The sequence below is a fragment of the Eptesicus fuscus genome, chromosome 8 (genome assembly GCF_027574615.1).
Source record: "Eptesicus fuscus isolate TK198812 chromosome 8, DD_ASM_mEF_20220401, whole genome shotgun sequence".
Classification (NCBI taxonomy): Eukaryota; Metazoa; Chordata; class Mammalia; order Chiroptera; family Vespertilionidae; genus Eptesicus; species Eptesicus fuscus.
In genome coordinates this window covers 77,523,182-77,544,783 of record NC_072480.1, presented here as the reverse complement: position 1 = coordinate 77,544,783, position 21,602 = coordinate 77,523,182, and the positions used below count along the sequence as shown (strand labels likewise).

General features: G+C 39.2%; 1 protein-coding gene and 1 pseudogene across 1 annotated transcript; both read left to right on the top strand.

The window, feature by feature from the left end:
• Positions 1 to 1,558: 1,558 nt before the first annotated feature.
• Positions 1,559 to 21,602, top strand: FNTA (farnesyltransferase, CAAX box, alpha). The gene is made up of 9 exons (XM_054720002.1): positions 1,559 to 1,811; positions 3,723 to 3,808; positions 7,452 to 7,566; positions 9,396 to 9,500; positions 12,676 to 12,802; positions 16,733 to 16,881; positions 19,351 to 19,413; positions 20,506 to 20,677; positions 20,960 to 21,602. The coding sequence occupies exons 1-9, from the start codon at positions 1,612 to 1,614 to the stop codon at positions 21,080 to 21,082; spliced, it is 1,140 nt and encodes a 379-aa protein (XP_054575977.1). The 5' UTR covers positions 1,559 to 1,611; the 3' UTR covers positions 21,083 to 21,602.
• Positions 19,644 to 19,774, top strand: LOC114232411 (small nucleolar RNA SNORA28; annotated as a pseudogene).

Sequence of the window (21,602 nt, the reverse complement as noted above, 5' to 3'; positions counted from 1 at the left end):
GTGTTTCAGCTCTTGGCCCAGAAAAGCGGCAAAACCAGTTGAAACAATGCCATGGCTGACATCAGTGCCAGCTGCAATGACTAGTGCCAGGCAATTTGTAGAGACCATGACCCTGAAAGGACCCACCTGGAAAGCTGATGAACATTCTATTGGGTCTTCTCCTGATACCTCCCCTAAAATCCCTGCCTTTGGTAAACAAATAAAAGCCCTTAGGATGAAGGACCCAGCCCCCCCCCCCTCGCCCCCAGGCTCTCCTATGCCCCTGCCTTTTCCACCACCTCCCCTCAGCTGCTGTTGTCTCTCTCAAGCACACCTGCATCTTCCTCCTTTCCCTCAAGGCTGTACCTCTGCTTTCCAAAGTCTCCTAAGCTCCAAGGACTCTTCTTTTGCCTCTGTAACTTGTTTCCCTCTACCCTTCTGAGTTCTTGGCTGAGTCCCCTGTAATAAAAGACAGGTTAACAAGAGAAAAACATTTATTAACATGTATAGTACATGTGTACCTGGGAGAGACCTAGGGGAAAATTAGTAATTCCTTGAGGTTGTTTAGAACTCAGGCTTAAATACCATCTTAGTAAGAAAGGGGGCTAAGGGGATGCAATGCAGGCCTCTTAGGGACGAGTAAGTGATTTTTAGGAGAGATTAATGAGCCCTTAGAAGAATTGATAGGAGACATGATAATTTGTGACAAAGTTTGTCTGGGTGTGGTGTCCACCTCTACCATCAAAACTCCTGGACTGGGGATTTATGACCATTGAGTTCCTTTTGGAAGGTATGACTTTAGGCAGATAAAGGGGGTGGTGGTGATCAGAGAAAGCTTGTCCATGCATTTGCTGTTTTGCTAGTGCCTACAGCTCAAAATATGCCAAAGCAGTTTATTTTGAAGTGGCATGCCCTGAACGCCTACAGTCATATATATTAGGTTGTATATACTGCTACCCTTCACCAGAATGTCACCGAGACTTCATTTACTGCCCTGAGCAACCCTAGCACAGGACAGGTAGTCATGTTGTTAAATAAACGTTTGCCTTTCCTGTAACTTATACACATATTACTTGTACATTAGAACTTTAATTTCTAAAGACAAAGACCCTGAATTACTTAAATGCTGTGATATAAACTCTTAGCATCCAAAAGAAAAAAAAAAAGTGTACAAGGAACATAAAGGCGTTTCAAAGGTTAATGTGGAGGCCAGTTCCCTGGAGATGGAGGCGTTGGGATTGGGTTGGGTTTCTAGCTGTAGGCCAGCTGCCCTCATCCATGGCTCCTAAGACTGCGAACAAAAGAAAGGGGAGCCATCTCCGCTGCTGAGGGACCCTAACAACACTAGCACGTCCCCAATGGCCGAGTACAAGCACGTGGGATGCATATACAGATGGGACGACGTAGGGGAAACCCGGAGCCCCCTCCGGAGTTGGGCGAAGTCCCGTCCGCAGGCGAGCTTCTTTCTAGGTCGGCCTGGGCTAAGGCGCCAGGCGGAGACTCTCTGGCCCGCATCTCTATGGTAGGAAAGCCAGGAAACCGGAAGCGGGGTTCCGACGGGGGAAGAGAGCGAGGGGCGGGGCCTGGAGGGGCGGGGCCTGCGCCGCCAACTCCGCTGCGGGCCGAGGCGTGATGGCGGCTACCGAGGGGGTCGGGGAGGCTACGCAGGGCAGCGAGCCGGGTCAGCCCGAGCCGCCGCCGCCCCTACCGCACCCCCCGCCGCCCCAGCAGCAGCAAGAAGAAGTGATGGCGGCTGAGGCCGGAGAAGCGGTGCCATCCCCTATGGACGACGGGTTCCTGAGCCTGGACTCGCCCACCTATGTTCTGTACAGGTAACGCCCCCTGCGGGGCCGCGGGTCGGAGGCCCTTCCCCGGCGGGCGGCGGCTCCACGCGGCGGCGGCTCCCGGGTCGGTTCCCGCTGCCTCCGCCTGTCGGGCCAAAGTTTCCGCGGCCTCGCTGTCCGGCGGCGGGGGGCGCGCCCTGCGGGGTCAGGCCCGCCCGCGGCCCTCGCGCTGCCCCGAGCCCACGCTGTCGCCGGGAGACGGGGGCGGCCGGATGCCCAGCCGCGTAGAAACCACGGTACACCCTGGACCGCGCTCTTAGGCTGTGTAGGTGTCCCTGGTTCAGGAATTTAAGAAATCTCCCGCGCTGTTCCTGCTCCCACAAAAATGGCCTGAGAGTAAGCTGACTGCATCCCCGAGGGGGTGGGCACCTTTTGACCATCTGGCAGGAAATGATTATTTCAGTAAGTTACAGATTTGCTCACTTGAAAGACAAGGTGTAAGGACTTCCCGTGATTTGTTCTGCTAAGATGGAGAGAGCTAGTATAAGGTCTTCAAGGACTGGGACATTTCCATTCAGCGTTTTAGCGCCCAGCATCAGCCGGCACCTCGTCGGGCTTTACGGGTGGAAAGATGTTGGTTGTTGGGCTCTCCGTCCACTTCCCCGCCTCGCCTCGCGCGTAATGCTGTGCAGTGAGCAGTGTTGGAACTGCTGACACTCTGCTGCCTTTTCTCCGTGTGTCTGCCAACACCCGGTCCCATCTCCGTCAGCTCTTTGTTTTCTGATAACGCTTGTTCCCTAGCTCCAAGTGAACCTACAGAGAGTAGTGAGAAGTCCTTACGTCTTATTTTTCTTTTGTCCTATTTTTTTTCTCTCCTGTAGTTCTAGGTAAATCCATTAGATTGCTTATTTGCCTTGTTTTTATGAATGAGTGCAAGTCGCTGTCCAGATTTTGTTACTGTTTTATTGTTAATGTCTTACCGTTTTAAATTGGTGGGGGTGACCCCATAGTTCTCCAACCTCCTCCTGTCTGTCTGAATTGTGAAATATTCAGCTTATTCACGGTGACTAAATCTCCTTTCCCAGTGACTAAATGGCAGCCTTACTTTTCTCATGTCTCACACCCCTGGTAATTGCTTCCCGCGATTTCCCTGGTGGACACAATTTCAGGATTGTCTGGATGCCACAGAATCTTTGCTGTCAATAGCTCATTGGTATAGAGAACTAAAAAATAAGTGAAAGGAAAAGAATATAAGTAAAGAGTGTTCACACTGGGCAGTTCAGACAAAAATGTCTGTGGTATCCAATTGTTGCCACTATAATGTTATTTTAGCATTGATAATGGGAGTATTCATTGAATGCACATTTTAAGTGCTTGACATGTTATCTCAATCCTCCAAACAGTCTTTTAAATTTGGTTGGTAATATTATCATCTCCATTTTATAAATGAAGAAACTGAGGCTCAGGGAGGTTAAGTAACTTAAGGTCACACAGCTGGTAAGTGGTAGAGCCAAAATTCAACTCAGACAGTTGTACAGTAAATTAATAGTGCTTACTTTGATTTTAAAATGTCAATTCCTAGTAAATTGTTACTCAGTTTTAAAAAAATACTAACTCCAAAGAGTCTTATTAGACCAATGAATTAGATTGATTTCTAATTTAAAACTATTGTATACGTGATGCAAAAATATGTTTTTCCTCTTACATATAAATCTTAAGTTTGAAAACTGTTAATTTATTTTATTTAGAAGATTATTTACATTATTTTTATTTTAAAGTTGAACATGTAAAGCAAAGTGGCAAAACTTGGTCATGAAGAATCCAACCATAGTTACATTAAGATGTTTAAAAGCTACTAGCATTAATGTAAGTGTAATTGTTGCTATTTTAAAAATACCAGTGTTCTTTTTCTTACCTACTTGAATATAATCACTGAAAAAATATATATATATATTTCAGAGACAGAGCAGAATGGGCTGATATAGAGCCAGTGCCACAGAACGATGGCCCCAATCCAGTGGTCCAGATCATTTATAGTGAAAAATGTAAGTTTATTTTTATTAGGAAAAGGTCTGGAAGTCAAACTTAGTAGCAGAGTTGAAATTCACAACTATATGGCTAGGTAAATGATAGAGTTTTGTCTGACAAAGATCTAAATGACTATGACAAGCTAACATTGTGTTTTTTTTATAACTTATTTTCATGACTTTTATTTTGTCCAAAGAGACATAGTCTAAGTAATGAATGTTGTTACATTATTTCTCGTGTGTTTTTTTGTTATCCTCACCCAAGGATATTTTTTCAATTGATTTTTAGAGCTTGTGGAAGGAAGTGAAGGGAGAAGGAGAGAGAGGGAGAGGGAGGGAGGAAGGGAGGGAGGGAGAGAAAAAGAGAGAGAGAGAAATATCAATGTGAGGGAAATATATCAATTGATTGCCTCCTTCACAGGCCCCCACTTGGGTGGGGGATCAAACCTGCAACTCAGGTATGTGCCCTTGACCGGGATTCGAACCCGCCACCCTTGGGTGCCAGGGCCGATGCTCTATCCGGCCAAGACATGAATGTTACTTTTTAATACATAATAGCTACTTTGGGATTGTATTTTTCATTTACAGTTAATCTATAACATAAATGAGTTACTGTTTTATTTAGAATAAACCTTGGTTGCTGAAACATGAGCATTTTGAAATATTTTAGTAATGAGTGTTAGGCTCAGTTGGAATACATTTACTGATATTAAAATGAATGGATTATTTTCTTTGACAAAGTATCATTCTTTCATAGTGAATGTGAAAATGCTTTGTACTTTGAAGGTCGTGCAAATGTTAATTGTTAGTTGTTCTAGGGAAGTGAAATGAATAAAATGGAATGCTAGTTCTGTAGTTTTATGTATGTACATATATATTTCTTTCAGTTAAGGCTTTGTTATCCAAGATCATTCCTCTGTTACAAAAAGCACTGATTGTTTTTTATTTATTTATTATGAAGTAATACGAAGATATGTTTGAAAAGGAAGAATAATGGTGTAAGGGTTTGCCTTACCAAATATGAAGATGTATTACTAAAAATATCATATGGAACTGGAACAGAAATAGATTAGTAAGGAATCTAAAAATACATCATCACTATAAATGAGAATTTAATATTTGATAAAAGGATATTTCATACCTGTATGAAAAAGATAGATTAATCAAATAATGTTTTTGTAACAGTTTGCTATGCATTTGGATATAAGCAAAATTATATCCCTATCTCATAGCTTACATGAAAATAATTTCAGAACAAAATTATAAACATACTAGGAGCAAATATTAGAGAGTAATCTTTCATTCTTGGAGTGAAGAGGGTATTAATGAGCAAGTTACAAGACAGAATTGATTAAGGAAAAGATCAGAAGGTATAACTGTATAAAAAATAAAAAGCTTTCACATGGTGAGATGTTATATGTGGAGATATAATACTAGAAGAAATTGTTAACCAAACTAGTGATCAGAGAAATGAAAAACCACAATTTTTTCATATTCATAAGGTACCTATAACAAAGATGTTGGAGAAAATTGATATAATCATATATTTCTCTTATTAAAAATAATATATTTTCTGCAAGATAAAAAAAGAAAATCACCATTTTAAATTATTACATATATTATGATTATAAACCACAAAGGAAAATATAATGAAATATGACTTATCGATCAAAAATTGATATATGAATATATCAAAATTTAAAATGTGTATAAGAGCACTAACCGGTTTGACTCAGTGAGTAGAGTGTCAGCCTGCGGACTGAAGGTTCCTAGGTTCGATTCTGATCAAGGGCATGTACCTTGGTTGCGGGCACATCTCCAGTAGGGCGTGTGCAGGAGGTAGCTGATTGGTGTTTCTCATCGATGTTTCTAACTATCCCTCTCCATTCCTCTCTGTAAAAAATCAATAAAATATATATTATAAAATAAATAAATAAATAAATAAAATGTGTATAAGAGAAGACACCATGAATAAATTGAAAGGCAAACAGCATTGTGGGAGAAGATACACCATATAAAACAGAGGATCGATAATTTAGAACTTTATAAGGAATTCCTACAAAAGGTTAAGGAAACAAACATTAAAAAAATGGGCCAAGGGCCCTAACCAGTTTGGCTCAGTGGATAGAGTGTCGGCCTGTGGAATCAAGGATCCCAGGTTCGATTCCGGTCAAGGGCATGTACCTTGGTTGTGGGCACATCTCCAGTAGGGGGTGTGCAGGAGACAGCTGATTGATGTTTCTCTCTCATCGATGTTACTAACTCTCTCTCCCTCTCCCTTCCTCTCTGTAAAAAATCAATAAAAATAATATATATTTTTTTAAAAATGGGCCAACAGTGCCCGAATGGGTTTGGTTCAGTGGTTAGGGTGTCAGCCCATGGGTCTTGGGTTCGATCCCTGATCAAAGGCACATACCTCGGTTGCAGGTTCAGTTCCTGTCCCCGGTCTGGGTGTTGTCTCTTTCTTTCTCCCCTCTTATTTCCTCCCTTTCACTCTCTAAAAATTAATGGAAAAAATATTCTCAGGTGAGGATTTAAAAAAAAAAATGGACAAAGGATATAACCTTTAGTTCACAGAAGAGAAAATTTCATTGTCTATTAAGTAGAGGGGAAAAATTTATTATCATTAAGAATGAGAGAGATGCAAATTAAAATGGGAATGCCATTTCTACCCATGAATTGAATAGCAAAGATTAAACCTGTGATATCAAGTATTAGGACATATAAACAGATACATGTATTTCTGATGGTAGTTTTCATATTTTAGCCATTTTGGAAAGCAGTGTGGTATATCTAGTAAAACTGGAAAATGCCCACATCTTACAACCTTGAAGTGCTGCTTCTATAATACATTCTGGGTTCACTCTTGCATATGACATCAGAAGACATACTAGGAGGTTATGAATGAGTGCAGGTCACTATCCAGATTTTATTACCACCTGGTTCGCATTCTAACTTCATTTTACTGTCACCTTGAACAAATTATTTAAATTTAACCTCTGCACTCTATTCCCTCCTCTATATCCAGGTTTTGGAGAATCCTACATAAAAAAGGCTAATATGCAAATCTCAGAATGACTGGTCACTATGATGTGTACTGACCACCAGTGGGCAGATACTCAATGCAGGAGCTGCCTCCTGGTGGTCAGGGTGCTCCCACAGGGGGAGCGCCGCTCAGCCGGAAGCTGGGCTGACTGCTGGCGAGTGCAGCAGTGGTGGCAGGAGCCTCCCCCACCTCTGCGGCAGTCAGACATCCCTGAGGGCTCCCAGACTGTGAGAGGGCACAGGCCGAGCTGAGGTACCCCCTGCCCAAGTGCATGAATTTCATGCACCAGGCCTCTAATGGGTAAATAAAATGTATTGTCATACAATTTACTACTACTACTATATAACTATTAAGAAGATCTAGATCTGTTACAACATGGACACAGATTACAAAAACAACATTCAGTGAAAAAAAAGACACAAGTTTTAGAAACTTTGTGCCTGTGATACTAAAGTATTTTCAGGGTGGTATTCACACAATCATTTGACTAATTTTGCTTATTGTTCTAAATAATGCAATGAAGTATCTTTCTTTGTAAGATATAACAACATTTTATAGTATAATAGTAGTTTAAACAAGAAGGATAGTCCTAATGCAATTTTGTGCTATTTACAGTTAGAGATGTTTATGATTATTTCCGGGCCGTTCTGCAGCGTGATGAAAGAAGTGAGCGAGCTTTTAAATTAACCAGAGATGCTATAGAGTTAAATGCAGCCAATTATACAGTGTGGTAAGTAATACATTATTAATATTTCCTGTTTAAATATCTTATGTTTTAGTTTGGATGGCTTTTCTTTTTCTTAACTGAACTTTAATTTTTGTCAAAATAATAATTTGCATATGAAAAATAGCAACCTCTACCCCATTCCTTCTCACTACCAAAGTCCCACTCCTCAGAGGTAGTAACTCTAGCTGTTTTTTCTTGAATTAAACTGTATATTCTAAATAGTATGCTTAATTTTGTTTTCATTTTAAATATTATCTTTTCCTTCTGTGGAAGATACAGAATTCACTGTCCATAACATTTGTTTTATTTATAAGTAGCATTTTTGTGGTGGTTTTAAAAGTAAAATATGTGATAATGTTTGTAATGGAATTAATTTATTATATAAATAATTATCTAAATGAACTATTATGTAAATAATTACCTAAATGAACTATTATATAAATAACTAGAGGCCCAGTGCATGAAAATTCATGCACTGGAGTGGGGGGGTCCCTCAGTCCAGCCTGCCCCCTCTCACAGTCCAGGAGCCCTCGGGGGCGGGAGGCGACCTGGTCCTTAGGGGAAGGCGACGCCCCCATCACACCTCTGCTGCTGCCACTGCCAGCAGCGCAACCTCAGCCAGCCCTGGTTACCTGAGTCTTGGGCAGCCCTGGGCGGCTGGGCACCCGCCATCCGAGGCTTTCCTTCGCCTCGGGCATCGGCTGGGCAGCCACCATCCGAGGCTTGCCTGTGCCTTGGGCAGGCCCTGAGGGGCTGAGGGGACTGGGCGCCGCCATCTTGTGGCTGTGGGTGCCGCCATCTTTGAGGGCGTGGAGGTCAATTAGCATATTCCCTCCTTATTGGCTGTGGGCACTGCCATCTTTGTGAGGGCATGATGGTCAATTAGCATATTCCCTCTTTTTTAGATAGGATTATCTAAATGAACAAGCTTACCGTACAGGGAAAGAAATGTCTTTGATTCTTGTGTAATACAACACAGGTAACCCCAGATTATTACCTAAAAATAATCATTAGTTGTTTGTCTTTTCTTGTATGTCACATTTGTTGCCTTTCGCTATTTTTACTTCAAAATGCTTGCCTCTTATGAAGATTCTTCAGTAAATTAAAAGTAGAGCTGCCATGTCATCCAGCAATTCTACTTTGGGGCGTTTATCTGAAGAAAGCAAAAACACTAATTTGAAAAGATTATGCACATCTATGTTCCTTGCAGCATTACTAGTAACAACCGAGAAATTGAAGCAACCTAGATGTCCATCAATAGATGAACGGATAAAGATGTAGTGTACCATATATACAGCAATGGGCAAAAGTAGATTTACAGTTGTGAGTATGCAAAAGTTTATTCTTGTATTATTATTTATTAATTATTGTATTATTTGTATTACAAATGTAAACCTACTTTTGCCACACCCTGTATACACAGTGGAATATTATGCAGCAATAAAAAAGAATGAAATCTTGCCATTTATGGCACATGGATGGACATAGCAGGTATTATGCTAAGTGAAGTCAGACAGAGAAAGACAAATGCCATATGGTTTTACGTATATGTGGAATCAAAAAGAAAACAAAATAAATGAATAAATAAAACAAAGCAGAAACAGACTCATAGTTGTAGAGCACAAACTGATAATTGCCCAAAGAGAGGGTTTGGGAGGATGGGAAGAAAAAAATTACTTTTAAATGCTTGATTCTTCCAATGACCAGATATATGTGGGAGTTTAAACCAAAAAAAAAAAGTCTTATTCTGTTGTCTTGTAGCTTTATTTGATACTGTGGGGACGCGATGTATGTGGAGTAATGAGACTTTGAATGCTTGATGTTTGCTCTAGGCATTTCCGGAGAGTTCTCTTGAAGTCACTTCAAAAGGATCTACATGAGGAAATGAACTACATCACTGCAATAATTGAAGAACAGCCCAAAAACTACCAAGTTTGGTAGGATGAAAATAGGAGGGAAACATGTTACTATGCTGGTAGTACCTACCAATGGGTGATGCAAATATAGGGAATTGTTTGTTTCTTTATAATTTTAGTACTTTGCATTGAAGCTAATGTTACCTGCCTCACAGGGTTGTTAGGAGGATTAAATGAAACAATATTTTTAGTGTTTAAAGTAGTGCCTGACCCATGGTTAACACTAAAATGTTTGCTACTATTATTTAAAACATCTAGCATGTAATCCTGCTAGACTCAGAAAAGAATTTGAGTTAAAAAATTTGAAATATTTTCTTTGTGTTAAAAAATGCCTTTTTGGGCCAAAACCGGTTTGGCTCAGTGGATAGAGCGTCGGACTTCGGACTGGAGGGTCCCAGGTTCGATTCCGGTCAAAGGGCATGTGCATTGGTTGCGGGCACGTCCCTGGTGGGGGGTGTGCAGGAGGCGGCTGGTCGATGTTTCTCTTTCATCGATGTTTCTAGCTCTCTATCCTCTCCCTTCCTCTCTGTAAAAAAAAATCCATAAAATATATTTTTAAAAAAATGCCTTTTTGGTATTTGATCTTGTATTTATTTTTTTATTTAAAATATTTATACTGATGCTGGAGATACAAAGATGAACCAGATACAATCTAAAAGGAAAAGCAAATAATAAAACCAGTTAATTTACAGTGTAGTGTGAAAAGCATAATGATAGTTTTTCACAGAGTATATTTGTTCTAAAAATTAAGCCCCTAAGTTAAGATAGACAAGAGTATAGATTAGTATTTGTGAGGGGAGCAATGGGAAAAGAAAGGTAAATAATGGAGCAGAGGACAAAGAAATAAAGAGTTTGAACAGTACCCAGGATACAGTGAGCCCTCCAAGAGTGAAAGCTGCTGTAGCTGCTGTTGTGGAGGAGGAGGAGGTCATGTTGGTGGAGGAAGTGGAGGTTGAAGGTGTGGTGGTGGTGGTCGTGGTGGTGGTAGAGGAGGAGGTGAGCTGGAGGGAGTGGTACTGAAGCTAGTGAAGTACCAGAAGCAACTGTCTCCACTTTGTGCCACTCACTGCCTGCTCAAAATGCAGGAGTTATACCATTTTTCCCCCCAATATAATAATCGACACATGCCTGTCTTTTTTTTTTTTTTAAATGTATTTTATTGATTTTTTACAGAGAGGAAGAGAGAGAGATAGAGAGTTAGAAACATCGATGATAGAGAAACATCGATCAGCTGCCTCTTGCACACCCCCTACTGGGGATGTGCCCGCAACCAAGGTACCTGCCCTTGACCGGAATCGAACCCAGGACCCTTGAGTCTGCAGGCTGACGCTCTATCCACTGAGCCAAACCGGTTTCGGCGACACATGCCTGTCTTTATGCCTGAGATTTAAGGTTGATTTCTGAGAGGAACAATCTCTGGGGCAAAGGAAATATTCTGGGGAGACGCATGCAAGAGCACAATGCACTCAGGGAGTTGTATAAATCCATGTGATTAGAGTAAATGGGATAAGATCATAAAGAGCATTATGAACATTAGTAAGGAGTGTGGACTTGATCTTAGGTAGTGCAGAGTTATTGCCAAATTTTAATTAAGGAAGTAACATGGTTGGTTTTGTGTCTTAGAAATTTTACCCTGACTGTAGGGTGGAGCATAGATGGAATAGGTTCACAGCCCTGGTAGGCCATGGCACTGGTATAGGCTAAGAGAGCGTGGGAAGGGGGTTTAGGAGAGAGAAGGATATATTCGAGAGAGGGTTTGCAGACAAAAGCAACAGGTTTGAAGTTTAATTTATTGGAGGAGTGATGAAGAACAATGATGTCAATATATTTGGCTTGACCACTGGGTGAATGGTAGCGCCAACCACTGGGAAATTTATAAGACAAAGCAGCACATTTCTGGGGAAGAGAGATGGATCCAGTATTGGACAAATGGCGTTTGATGTGCCTATGGAAAAACCTATATAGTATTGTGGTCCAGTACATGGTTGAAAAATGCTCAAAGGAGTTGAAGTCATAGCTATGGATGAGGATGCTCAGGGAGAATTAGAGGAGAAGGCTGAGGAAAGAACACCAGTAAACATCATTTAAGAAGCATTCCAGGCCCTAACCGGTTTGGCTCAGTGGATGGAGCATCAGCCTGTGGACTGAAGGGTCCCAGGTTCAATTCTGGTCAAGGGCATGTACCTTGGTTGCGGGCACATCCCCAGTAGGAGGTGTGCAGAAGGCAGCTGATCGATGTTTCTCTCCCATTGATGTTTCTAGCCCTCTATTCCTCTCCCTTCCTCTCTGTAAAAAAATCAATAAATATATTTAAAAAAAAAAAAAAGCATTCCAGGTTGACTGAGCAAGGAAACCAAAAGTTCAGTGTCACCACAGAAACCAAGAGAAAAGAGAGTTTTAAGAAGAAAGGAGTGGATGAGGGTTTCAATACTGCTGACAGGTCAAGGAAAGTAAGGACTAAAAGATGACCATCGAGTTTGTTAATTAAGTGAATATGAGTTAGTGATCTTGGCATGACAGTCCTCCCACCTGGGTGGGGTGGTGACTGGGTGGGCAGGAGGGAAGTGGTAGGAAGAGAAAAGAAGGCACATAGTGGGGTGAATCATAAATGGGAGATGAGGGTTTGCTGTTGAGAAAAGAAGGGATAGCAACTAGCTAGTCAGGGATAGGTTTTTTTGTTTTGTTTTTCCAACATGGAAAACTCCTCTTTTGACAAATTTGTCACTTATCATAGCTACAATTCTGCCCACAAACTAGTGAAATGAGTATTTATTTGCTTGTACAGTGACACTTGGACTTAAGGAAAACTGACAGTCTATTTATAACCAGAGGAGCTTCAAACTTGATAAAATGATATTATATATCCTATAGTCTTATGCCATTGGTCTTTGATAGAATTTTGTGGTTATTAAAAGACTTAGCTTGAGTTAAACCTCCTTTAAGCTGTAAACTATTTGATTTCATTTTATACAAAAATCACAAATCACTGTTTTGTTTTTCAACTTAGTATTCTGAAGTTTTTTCTCTTAGTGTTTCTTTTTTGTTACCTTTTCTCTCCAGTAGAGCCTTGAGAGTTAGAGATGATTTCTGTTTCTTAAGTGTCCCTTCACATCACCTAGCACAGCACATGCAACTGTTACTTTAGTTCCTGAATAAATTCACACAAAACTTCTCTCCCTTTTCCACTCGGCTTTAGGCATCATAGGCGAGTACTAGTGGAGTGGCTAAAAGATCCATCTCAGGAGCTTGAGTTTATTGCTGATATTCTTAATCAGGATGCAAAGAATTATCATGCCTGGCAACATCGACAGTGGGTTATTCAGGTATTGCCTTTCTTATTACAATGTTTTCCAATTTTTTATTTTTTAACTGAATTAAATAATTAAAATTATTAAATTGCAAGTATACTTCTGAACTGAAACACACATGTAGTTTATGTATATACATATAAACACACAATATGTATATCATTATTAATAATTATTAAGTTACTTAATTATCTGATACTTCATGTTGGTTAACCTTTATAATTTCTTGAGATATATTCATAAGTAGCTTCATATTAAAGAAGAAGAATAATAACTTAATATTTTTAGATTGAATATATATCACATCTTATATTTGCCAACAAATTGAATAGAAAAAGTAGTTCTAATTTTTAATACAACTTTGTTATTTTAATTAACAAGAGCATTGTACACACTACGGTTTTTGCATATATAAACTTAGGAATATGATTTTACAGAACTAATATATATTTTATTTCCGCCTATTTGTTAAAATTTTATGCTAAATCTTGAATAGAAGAGAATAGTTAGGACTCCCACTCTGGGCATTTAATTTATTCTACCAAACAATTCTAGCGTTGTTTTTGTGAAATTTTTCCCAGTAATTACTACTTTCTGCGCTATTCATTATACCAAGATTATTTCATCAAATTATTTTTTCTTTAAAATTTTAAACTTTTCTAAGTTTGAATAAAGGGATATATTTTTTAAGGTATTCAGTATTTTTAATTTTTTATGAATTTCTACCTTTTTTTCTATTAAAAAAGAACTATAACTCCACTAGCTTTTCATAGTTAATGTCCCTGTCTATTTGAGCATTTGTAAGTTTTGATCATTCTACTTTTTTTCCAAATTATCTGTATGGGTTCTGTTCTCCATTATTGTTTTTTTTTTGTTTTATATTTTATAATTTTTTATTTATTGATTTTTAAAGAGAGAGGAGGTGGGAAAGAGAAACATCAATTTGTTGTTCCCCTTATTTATACATTCATTGGTGTATTGTGTTTTTTTTTTTTTTGGCTCTGTTGGTTAGAGCATCAATTTTTTATTTTTTATTTTATTTTATTTTTCTAATAAATCTTTATTGTTCACATTATTACAGATGTCCTCTTTTTGCCCCCATAGCTCCCCTCCACCCGATACCCACCCCACTCTCTGCCCTTACACCCACTGTCCTCATCCATAGGTGTACTATTTTTGTCAAGTCTCTTCCCACACCACCCACACCCCTTTCCCATAAGAATCGTCAGTCCACTTCCTTTCTATGCCCCTGATCCTATTATATTCACCAGTTTATTCTGTTCATCAGACTTTTTATTAACTTGATTTTTAGATTCACTTGTTGATAGATATGTATTTGTTGTCACTTTGTTGTTCATAGTTTTTGTCTTTACCTTTTTCTTCTTATTCCTCTTCTTAAAGAATACCTTTCAGCATTTCATATAATACTGGTTTGGCAGTGATAAACTCCTTTAGCTTTTTCTTATCTGTGAAGCTCTTTATCTGCCCTTCAATTCCGAATGATAGCTTTGCTGGGTAGAGTAATCTTGGTTGTAGGTTCTTGCTATTCATCACTTTGAATATTTCTTGCCACTCCCTCCTGGCCTGCATAGTTTCTGTTGAGAAATCAGCTGACAATCGTATGGTTGCTCCCTTGTAGGTAACTGTTTTTCTCTTGCTGCTTTTAATATTCTCTCTTTGTCTTTTGCTCTTGGCATTTTAATTATGATGTATGTTGGTGTGGTCCTCTTTGGATTCCTTTTGTTTGGGGTTCTCTGCGCTTCCTGGACTTGTAAGTCTATTTCTTTCACCAGGTGGGGGAAGTTTTCTGTCATTATTTCTTCAAATAGGTTTTCAGTATCTTGCTCTCTCTCTTCTTCTGGCACCCCCATAATTCGGATGTTGGTACGCTTGAAGTTGTCCCAGAGGCTCCTTACACTATCTTCATATTTTTGGATTCTTTTTTCTTTTTGCTTTTCTGGTTGGGTGTTTTTTGCTTCTTTGTATTTCAAATCTTTGACTTGATTCATGCGATCCTCTAGTCTGCTGTTGGATCTCTGTATATTATTCTTTATTTCAGTCAGTGTATGCTTAATTTCTAGTTGGTCCTTTTTCATATCCTCGAGGGTCTCACTAAATTTATTGGCCTTTTTTTAGAAGATTCTTGAGTAACCTTATAACCGTGATTTTGAACTCTATATCCAGTCGTTTGCTTTCCTCCATTTCTTTCATTTGTGATCTGTTTCTTTGTCTCCGCATTTTGGCTGCTTCCCTGAGTGGCTTTGTGTGCTAGTTGTCCTATAGGGCCCATTGGCTCAGCCTCTCCAGTTACCTGAGGTGGACACTCTTGGTGTGCCCCTTTGTGGGCTGTGTGCACAGTCTTGTTGTAGTTAAACCTTGATTGTTGTTGGTATCACTGGGAGGAATTGACCTCCAAGCCAATTGGCTGTGAGGATCAGCTGTGTCTACGATGGGAGAACTTCTGTGCTGGAGACACCCTTAAGAGGCAAGACTTGCTTCATTGGGGCTTTGGTGCTCACTGAGTCTGCCCCCTGAGTGTTTCCCTTATGGATCTGAGGAGTTGTAATCTGGATGGTCCTACTCTGACCCCTGTGTACACTGGCTCTTGGATCTCCAAGGAGGTGCTAATTTAGCCTCTGCCTGAGGCCACCCAGCAGGAGCTACAGAGAGATCTGCAGATTCCTCTTCTTTGTTTGGGTTTTGGAGGTGCCCAGATGAGGCCCAGCTGTGAAGCAGTGCAAGCTGCTGTGGTGCCTTGGGCCTTCTTTTGGATGTTCTGGGTCTCTCTGTCTCAGCTGCAGTTTGTAAGGTAATTTTAGATTTCAAAGGACCAGGCCATTCATATGCAAAAGCCTCTGTGCACAGCTTGGATGGGGCGGAGTCTCGGGACAGAGCAAACAGCAGTGGCTTCCCGTCCGCCCTGCCCTAAGCGGCCCCCAGGTCTCAGTGTCCCTTGGTAATCGCTGCAAGCACCTCTGAGAGAAAGCCGCCCTTGAGTTTTGCTGCCAGACAGTCCAGTTTCTCCCCGTATGAGTCTGAGTCCCCAGAGTCTCGCCCGGAACTGGAGTTCAGAGCAGTCAGGAGCTTGTGTCTCCCTGCAGATTGAAAAAGCCAGCCGCATACTCAGTTGCCAGTCCTCTCTGCGCGCGCCTCCATACCTCTGCACTTTACTTCCGCACCTCCTCTGAGTCTCAGTGTGCTTTTCTCTTCCCTTCTAGTTGTAGAATCTCTACTTAGCCAGCCTTCCTGTGGTTCTGGATGATGTCCGTTTTGTCTTTTAGTTGTAGTTTTGAAGTGGTTGTGCACGGCAGCAAGTTCAGGTGTTTACCTATGTCGCCATCTTGGTTTCTCCTCTAAAAAATAGCTTTATAATGTGAAAACTTTATGTCTAAACCTAATTGTGGGTCTTTCTCTACATCTATTTTAATGTAATTTTGTCATATGTGTGCATTTTGAATATTTGTTTTATTTAATTATTAATATCAGATTAATCACATCAAATTAATATGTTGTAGTTAATCATTTTCTTACTAAGTTTAGTGGGATTTATGTTTCTCTAAAATTTCACCATAAACAATGCATAAGCTTTTAGTTAAATATACTTCTTTTGCTTTTGATTTTGTCCTTTGGAATAATTGTTGGCTCAGCATAAACGTGCGTCTGGTTACCTGAATTGTTCTCAAGAAGATGGTACTGAATTGCAGGCTGCTTTGGCTGCTCTCTCTTCCTGATTGTTTTCATCCCTCATGACCAATCCCTTGTCTTTGATTTCTTTTCTTCCCACTGCATTTGCTTGACCTGCAACTGTCATTCTCCTCCAACTGTGTGCTGAGTCCCACATCTTCAGTTAGACCTACTTAGCTTTGCTGAAATTTGATTAATTTTTATTTTTTATAAATAATGGGACATTTCTAATTGGATGTTTTATTATTTATTTTTTTTTAGGAATTTAAACTTTGGGATAATGAGCTGCAGTATGTAGACCAACTTCTTAAAGAGGATGTGAGAAATAATTCTGTCTGGAACCAAAGATACTTCGTAATTTCTAACACCACTGGTTACAATGATCGGGCTATATTGGAAAGAGAAGTCCAGTTAGTAATCTCCTTCACATGCTCACTCAGTAAAAGAATATTTGTGTGCCTACCATACGTCAGGTATTGGGGATACAGCAAAGGTCAGGACTGCCCCCAGTTCTACCCTCACGGAACTAATAGGACAGAATACTTAGATGAAATTGATAATGATAAATTTACAAGTATGTAGTATACCTCTGCTTTGTAATATCTTAACTTCCTTGAAATATTGTTGTTACTGTAGAATTGAGAAGAAATCAGATTTCATAGTGTCTAGGAAGCTTTGTTTAAAACTATCGTATTAAATTCTTTTGTATCTTGGATAATAGTCCCCTGATGCCATGTTCTAGTGCAGGGTTTTGAGCCAGATAAATCTTTGCTGTAGGGGCTGTCCTGTGCATTGTAGTATGTGGAGCATACCTGGCCTGTATACCCTACACAGACAGTCCTTGACTTACGATGGTTCGATTTATGACTTTTTGACTTTAAGATGTTGTGAAAGGGGTGGGGGTTGGAGGTGGGCTAGAAGTGGTCAGTGGGGGAAAAAGAGGAACATATGTAGTACTCTCAACAATAAAGCTTTTTTTAAATAAAAGATGTTGTGAAAGCAGTAGAATTCAGTAGAAACCAGCTATGATGTTCTGTATGTTGGGTGTATTAAATGCATTTTTGAGTTACAATATTTTCAATTTATGATGGGTTTATCGGGATATAACCCTGTCCCAAGTCGAGGGGCATCTGTAGATCAGTAGTAACCCTCCCTCCCCAGTTGTGACAAACAGAAATGTCCCCCCAATATTGCCAGATGACCCCTCGGGAGCATAGTTATCCTCATTTGAAAACTACTGGTCTAGCAAGCATAAGTCTGTTATAAGAGCCAGAAATTTCTGAATTGGCATGAATGTGTGTGTATATCCATAAACATTAATAGCCACCTCTTTTCTGGCTTTTGTCTGTTTTGTCTCAGTAGTCTGATTTAAATTTAAAAATGTTTGCTTTTATAGCCTCATGAGACCATAATCATAATTTTAATTGTGAAAGTTAATTAACAGCTCCTGTTTTTTCCTTTTTATAGTTGGTATTCCATTGTGAGGATTAGGAAAAGGGTGCTCTGAAGGAAAGCAAAGCATCATCCTTCAGAAAGTTAGATAGCTACCTTGCAAAAGTTAGGATGCTTTAGGCTATTCTACCTTGAAATAATCCAGTTAATAATTAGGAAGTTTAAAAATATTATATGTTCCTTATTTACTGTAGCCTACTACATCAGGTTAGACATAATAAGATATTTTAAAAATTGAATATAAAGAGTTTGGAAAATGCAGACTTCTCTCATAGCCTTTAAAGGAAGATCACTGGCTTTCTAGTACCAAATAGAAATAAAAATAATCAGCCAAGAATCTAAGAGTTTTCCATTCTTAAAGTTTATTATACCCTTTAGATAGGTAAAAGAAATATTTAAGATGCTAAGAATAGCAGCAGTTTTCTATAATTTAGTTTGTTAATTAAATTCCACTCTAAGAATACAGGTGTAGCTGATTATTTTCTATAGTTTTTCCCTTTTATTATAAAAACAATGCAGTCTGCTTGTGGGGAATTATACTGAATTGTGTAACATTAAACATCAAAATCTCTTATTCTTCTTCCCATATCCCATTCTTGAAAAATTGTGGGGTATTTCCCCCCTCCCCATTGATTTGAGAGAGAGTAAAGGGGAGAGAGAGAAACATCAGTTTGTTGTTCCACTTATCCATGCATTCATTGGTCAATTCTTGTATGTGCTCTGATGGGGGATCAAACCACAACCTTGCCATATTGAAACAACACTCTAACCAATTGAGTTATCTGGCCAGGGCCCATATCCCATTCTTTAGTGTGAGCTACAAGTAATGAATCCTTTCAAGCCTTATAAATACATTGCAAACACACAGAGAAACCTGGACAATCATATTATACACATTGCTTTTTTTTTTTCCACTAAATACATCATGGTAATAGTAATATTTCTATTTGAGTACATAACCTTCTAGCACTATTAATAATAGTTACTATTTATCAAGCATTTACTAAGATTATATAGTTCTCCTTTTTCAACAATTAAGAATTTACAGCCATAAATAGATCTTAGACTTTCCCCCCAAGATTGCTTTACAAGTAAAAGGAAAATCTTGTTTTAGCTGACATTTTCCTTCAGAGGGAAAGCCTAAATTAAAGGAAATATTCCATTTCTTTTCTGTTGTGAATTGAGCCTTCATATTGAGTGTCCTTCTCCAGAATTAGATACAAATATTCAATAGGGAAGAACAATGTCAAAAAGAATTGACAGTTGGAGACTGGAGAGACTTAAATATGACCTAGAGAGGGTACCAAAGTCCACTCGGAGAGAAATGAAAGCACATATCTAAGCTATGCTACCATCTTATTAAAACTGTTTCTAATTATTGCACTGCTCTTAAAATCATACACGTATTTGTGCTCTTTTTCTTACAGGTACACTCTGGAAATGATCAAGCTCGTACCACACAATGAAAGTGCATGGAACTATTTGAAAGGGTAAGAGGATGTTTTTTGCTTGTTTTATATAAAATACAACCTGTTAATATGATGCATTATGGACTATGTTCCATAATCAGATTCCAAAATGATATTAAAATTTTTCTGTTTTTCTCTGAGAGAAGTGTATTATGGCAACACCCAAGAACAGTGTCCTCTACCCTTCTCTCCACCTCCCAAGCACGTATAACAGCCCAGTTTTTAGAGTAGTCCATGAGTGAACAATAATAAAGTATAACTGAAGTTATGAATCCTATAGTCTTTATGTCAAAGAATGGAATACAGCTTGCTATAGCAATGAAGTCTAACCTATTCCAGTGCTCTTCTCTATGAGACAAGCCATTATATAGACTTAGACAGTGAAAAAAAAAAAAAAAGAATGGAACACGCACCCTCATTGTATGTGCAGCTCAGGAACACAGTAAGGCAAGGCCAACTATTTACAATCAGATTGCACAAATGCAGGCAGCCTCTCTGATTCACTTTTTTTAAAAAAATATTGATTTTTTACAGAGAGGAAGGGAGAGGGATAGAGAGTCAGAAACCTCAATGAGAGAGAAACATTGATCAGCTGCCTCCTGCACACCTCCCACTGGGGATGTGCCCGCAACCAAGGTACATGCCCTTGACTGGAATCAAAACTGGCATCTTTCAGTCCGCAGGCTGATGCTCTATCCACTGAGCCAAACCAGTTAGGCTCCTGTTACAAGTCTTACTTGTTAAACCTACAAGGTTTCCCTTGCCTGGCCACTGACATACCCAGGCTCCCTGTCGAACTTAAAGGTCTCCAAGAGCCAAAATACATTGGGAGGTGCCCAGTCACATTGGGAGGTGTGTGCCGGGTAGGGGCCTGTAATATCTGGAGAGCTAAAGGGATAGGAGCTAAAAGGATAAGTTAAAACTCTCCTGTGTTTTCCTTCACTTCTTAATTTTAAGAAGATTTATTTTTTGCTTGAATTTTGTATGAATTTTATTTAGTTTCAACTTCATTCAAAATGTCTCCTTTTCTTGCTTATGTCACAGGGGCTATTTTCTCTTGATCTTTCTACTCTTTTTGCTCTTCTCAAAATTTAGAATAATTTCTGTTTTTAGAATTTTGCAGGACCGTGGTCTTTCCAAATATCCCAATCTATTAAATCAATTGCTTGATTTGCAACCAAGTCATAGTTCCCCCTACCTAATTGCCTTTCTTGTGGATATCTATGAAGATATGCTAGAAAACCAATGTGACAACAAGGAGGACATTCTTAATAAAGCATTAGAGGTAAGCTCGTGGGACTCATCATTTGCTTTTTGCTATCTTAGAATTGGGTCTTCCCAGTGCCACTAATATTCATGTTCCTTTCAACACAGTTACTCAGAATTCAATGCAGGACTATTTCTGTTGTTTAGAGCAATACCCACGTCACTAGTGAACATAGTATGCAACTCTGGTGGTGTATCTCATTTGAATGTGATTGAGTTAAACTGTATTAGCTCAAAAGCATTTGCCCTAAAGATTTAATTACACATTTTCTTGAATTAATTGTCTGTTTTTCATTTTTAGTTATGTGAAATCCTAGCTAAAGAAAAGGACACTATAAGAAAGGAGTATTGGAGATATATTGGAAGATCTCTTCAAAGCAAACACAGCACAGAAAGTGACCCACCAACAAATGTACAGCAATAACACCATCTAGAAGAACTTGATAGACTGCTTTTATTTTTTTAAGAGACTCTAATGCAGGAGTTTAAAACTAGAGTGATCATTCCCTGTGCCTGTAGTGTAAAACATGCACTGCACAGGTATTGCTTTTTAACAAGAACTAAGTACGATGTTCCTTGGGTGCTGCTGCCATGCAGACTAGCTCTAAGTAATTCGATTATTTTATAGCAAAGTAATTTGGGGGAGGGAGAAGGAAAAAAGTCCCATAAATGTCCTTTTGTAGTCTTATCAACATTTACTTTAATTAATCCCTTAGCATCAACTCCTCCCTAAATGGTATATGCATCAGGATTTGCATCATAAATGATTACAGATAACTTATATGTAATGGATATGAGGTAGCTTAAATTATGGTTTAGGAAAAGCAAGGAATGCAGTTGTTACTCAGAGCTGCTATGCCACTCACAATATCTTGCTATTACTGTAACCAACTAATGCCAAAAGAATGGTTTTGTAATAAAATTATAGATGTATCCTAAAACAA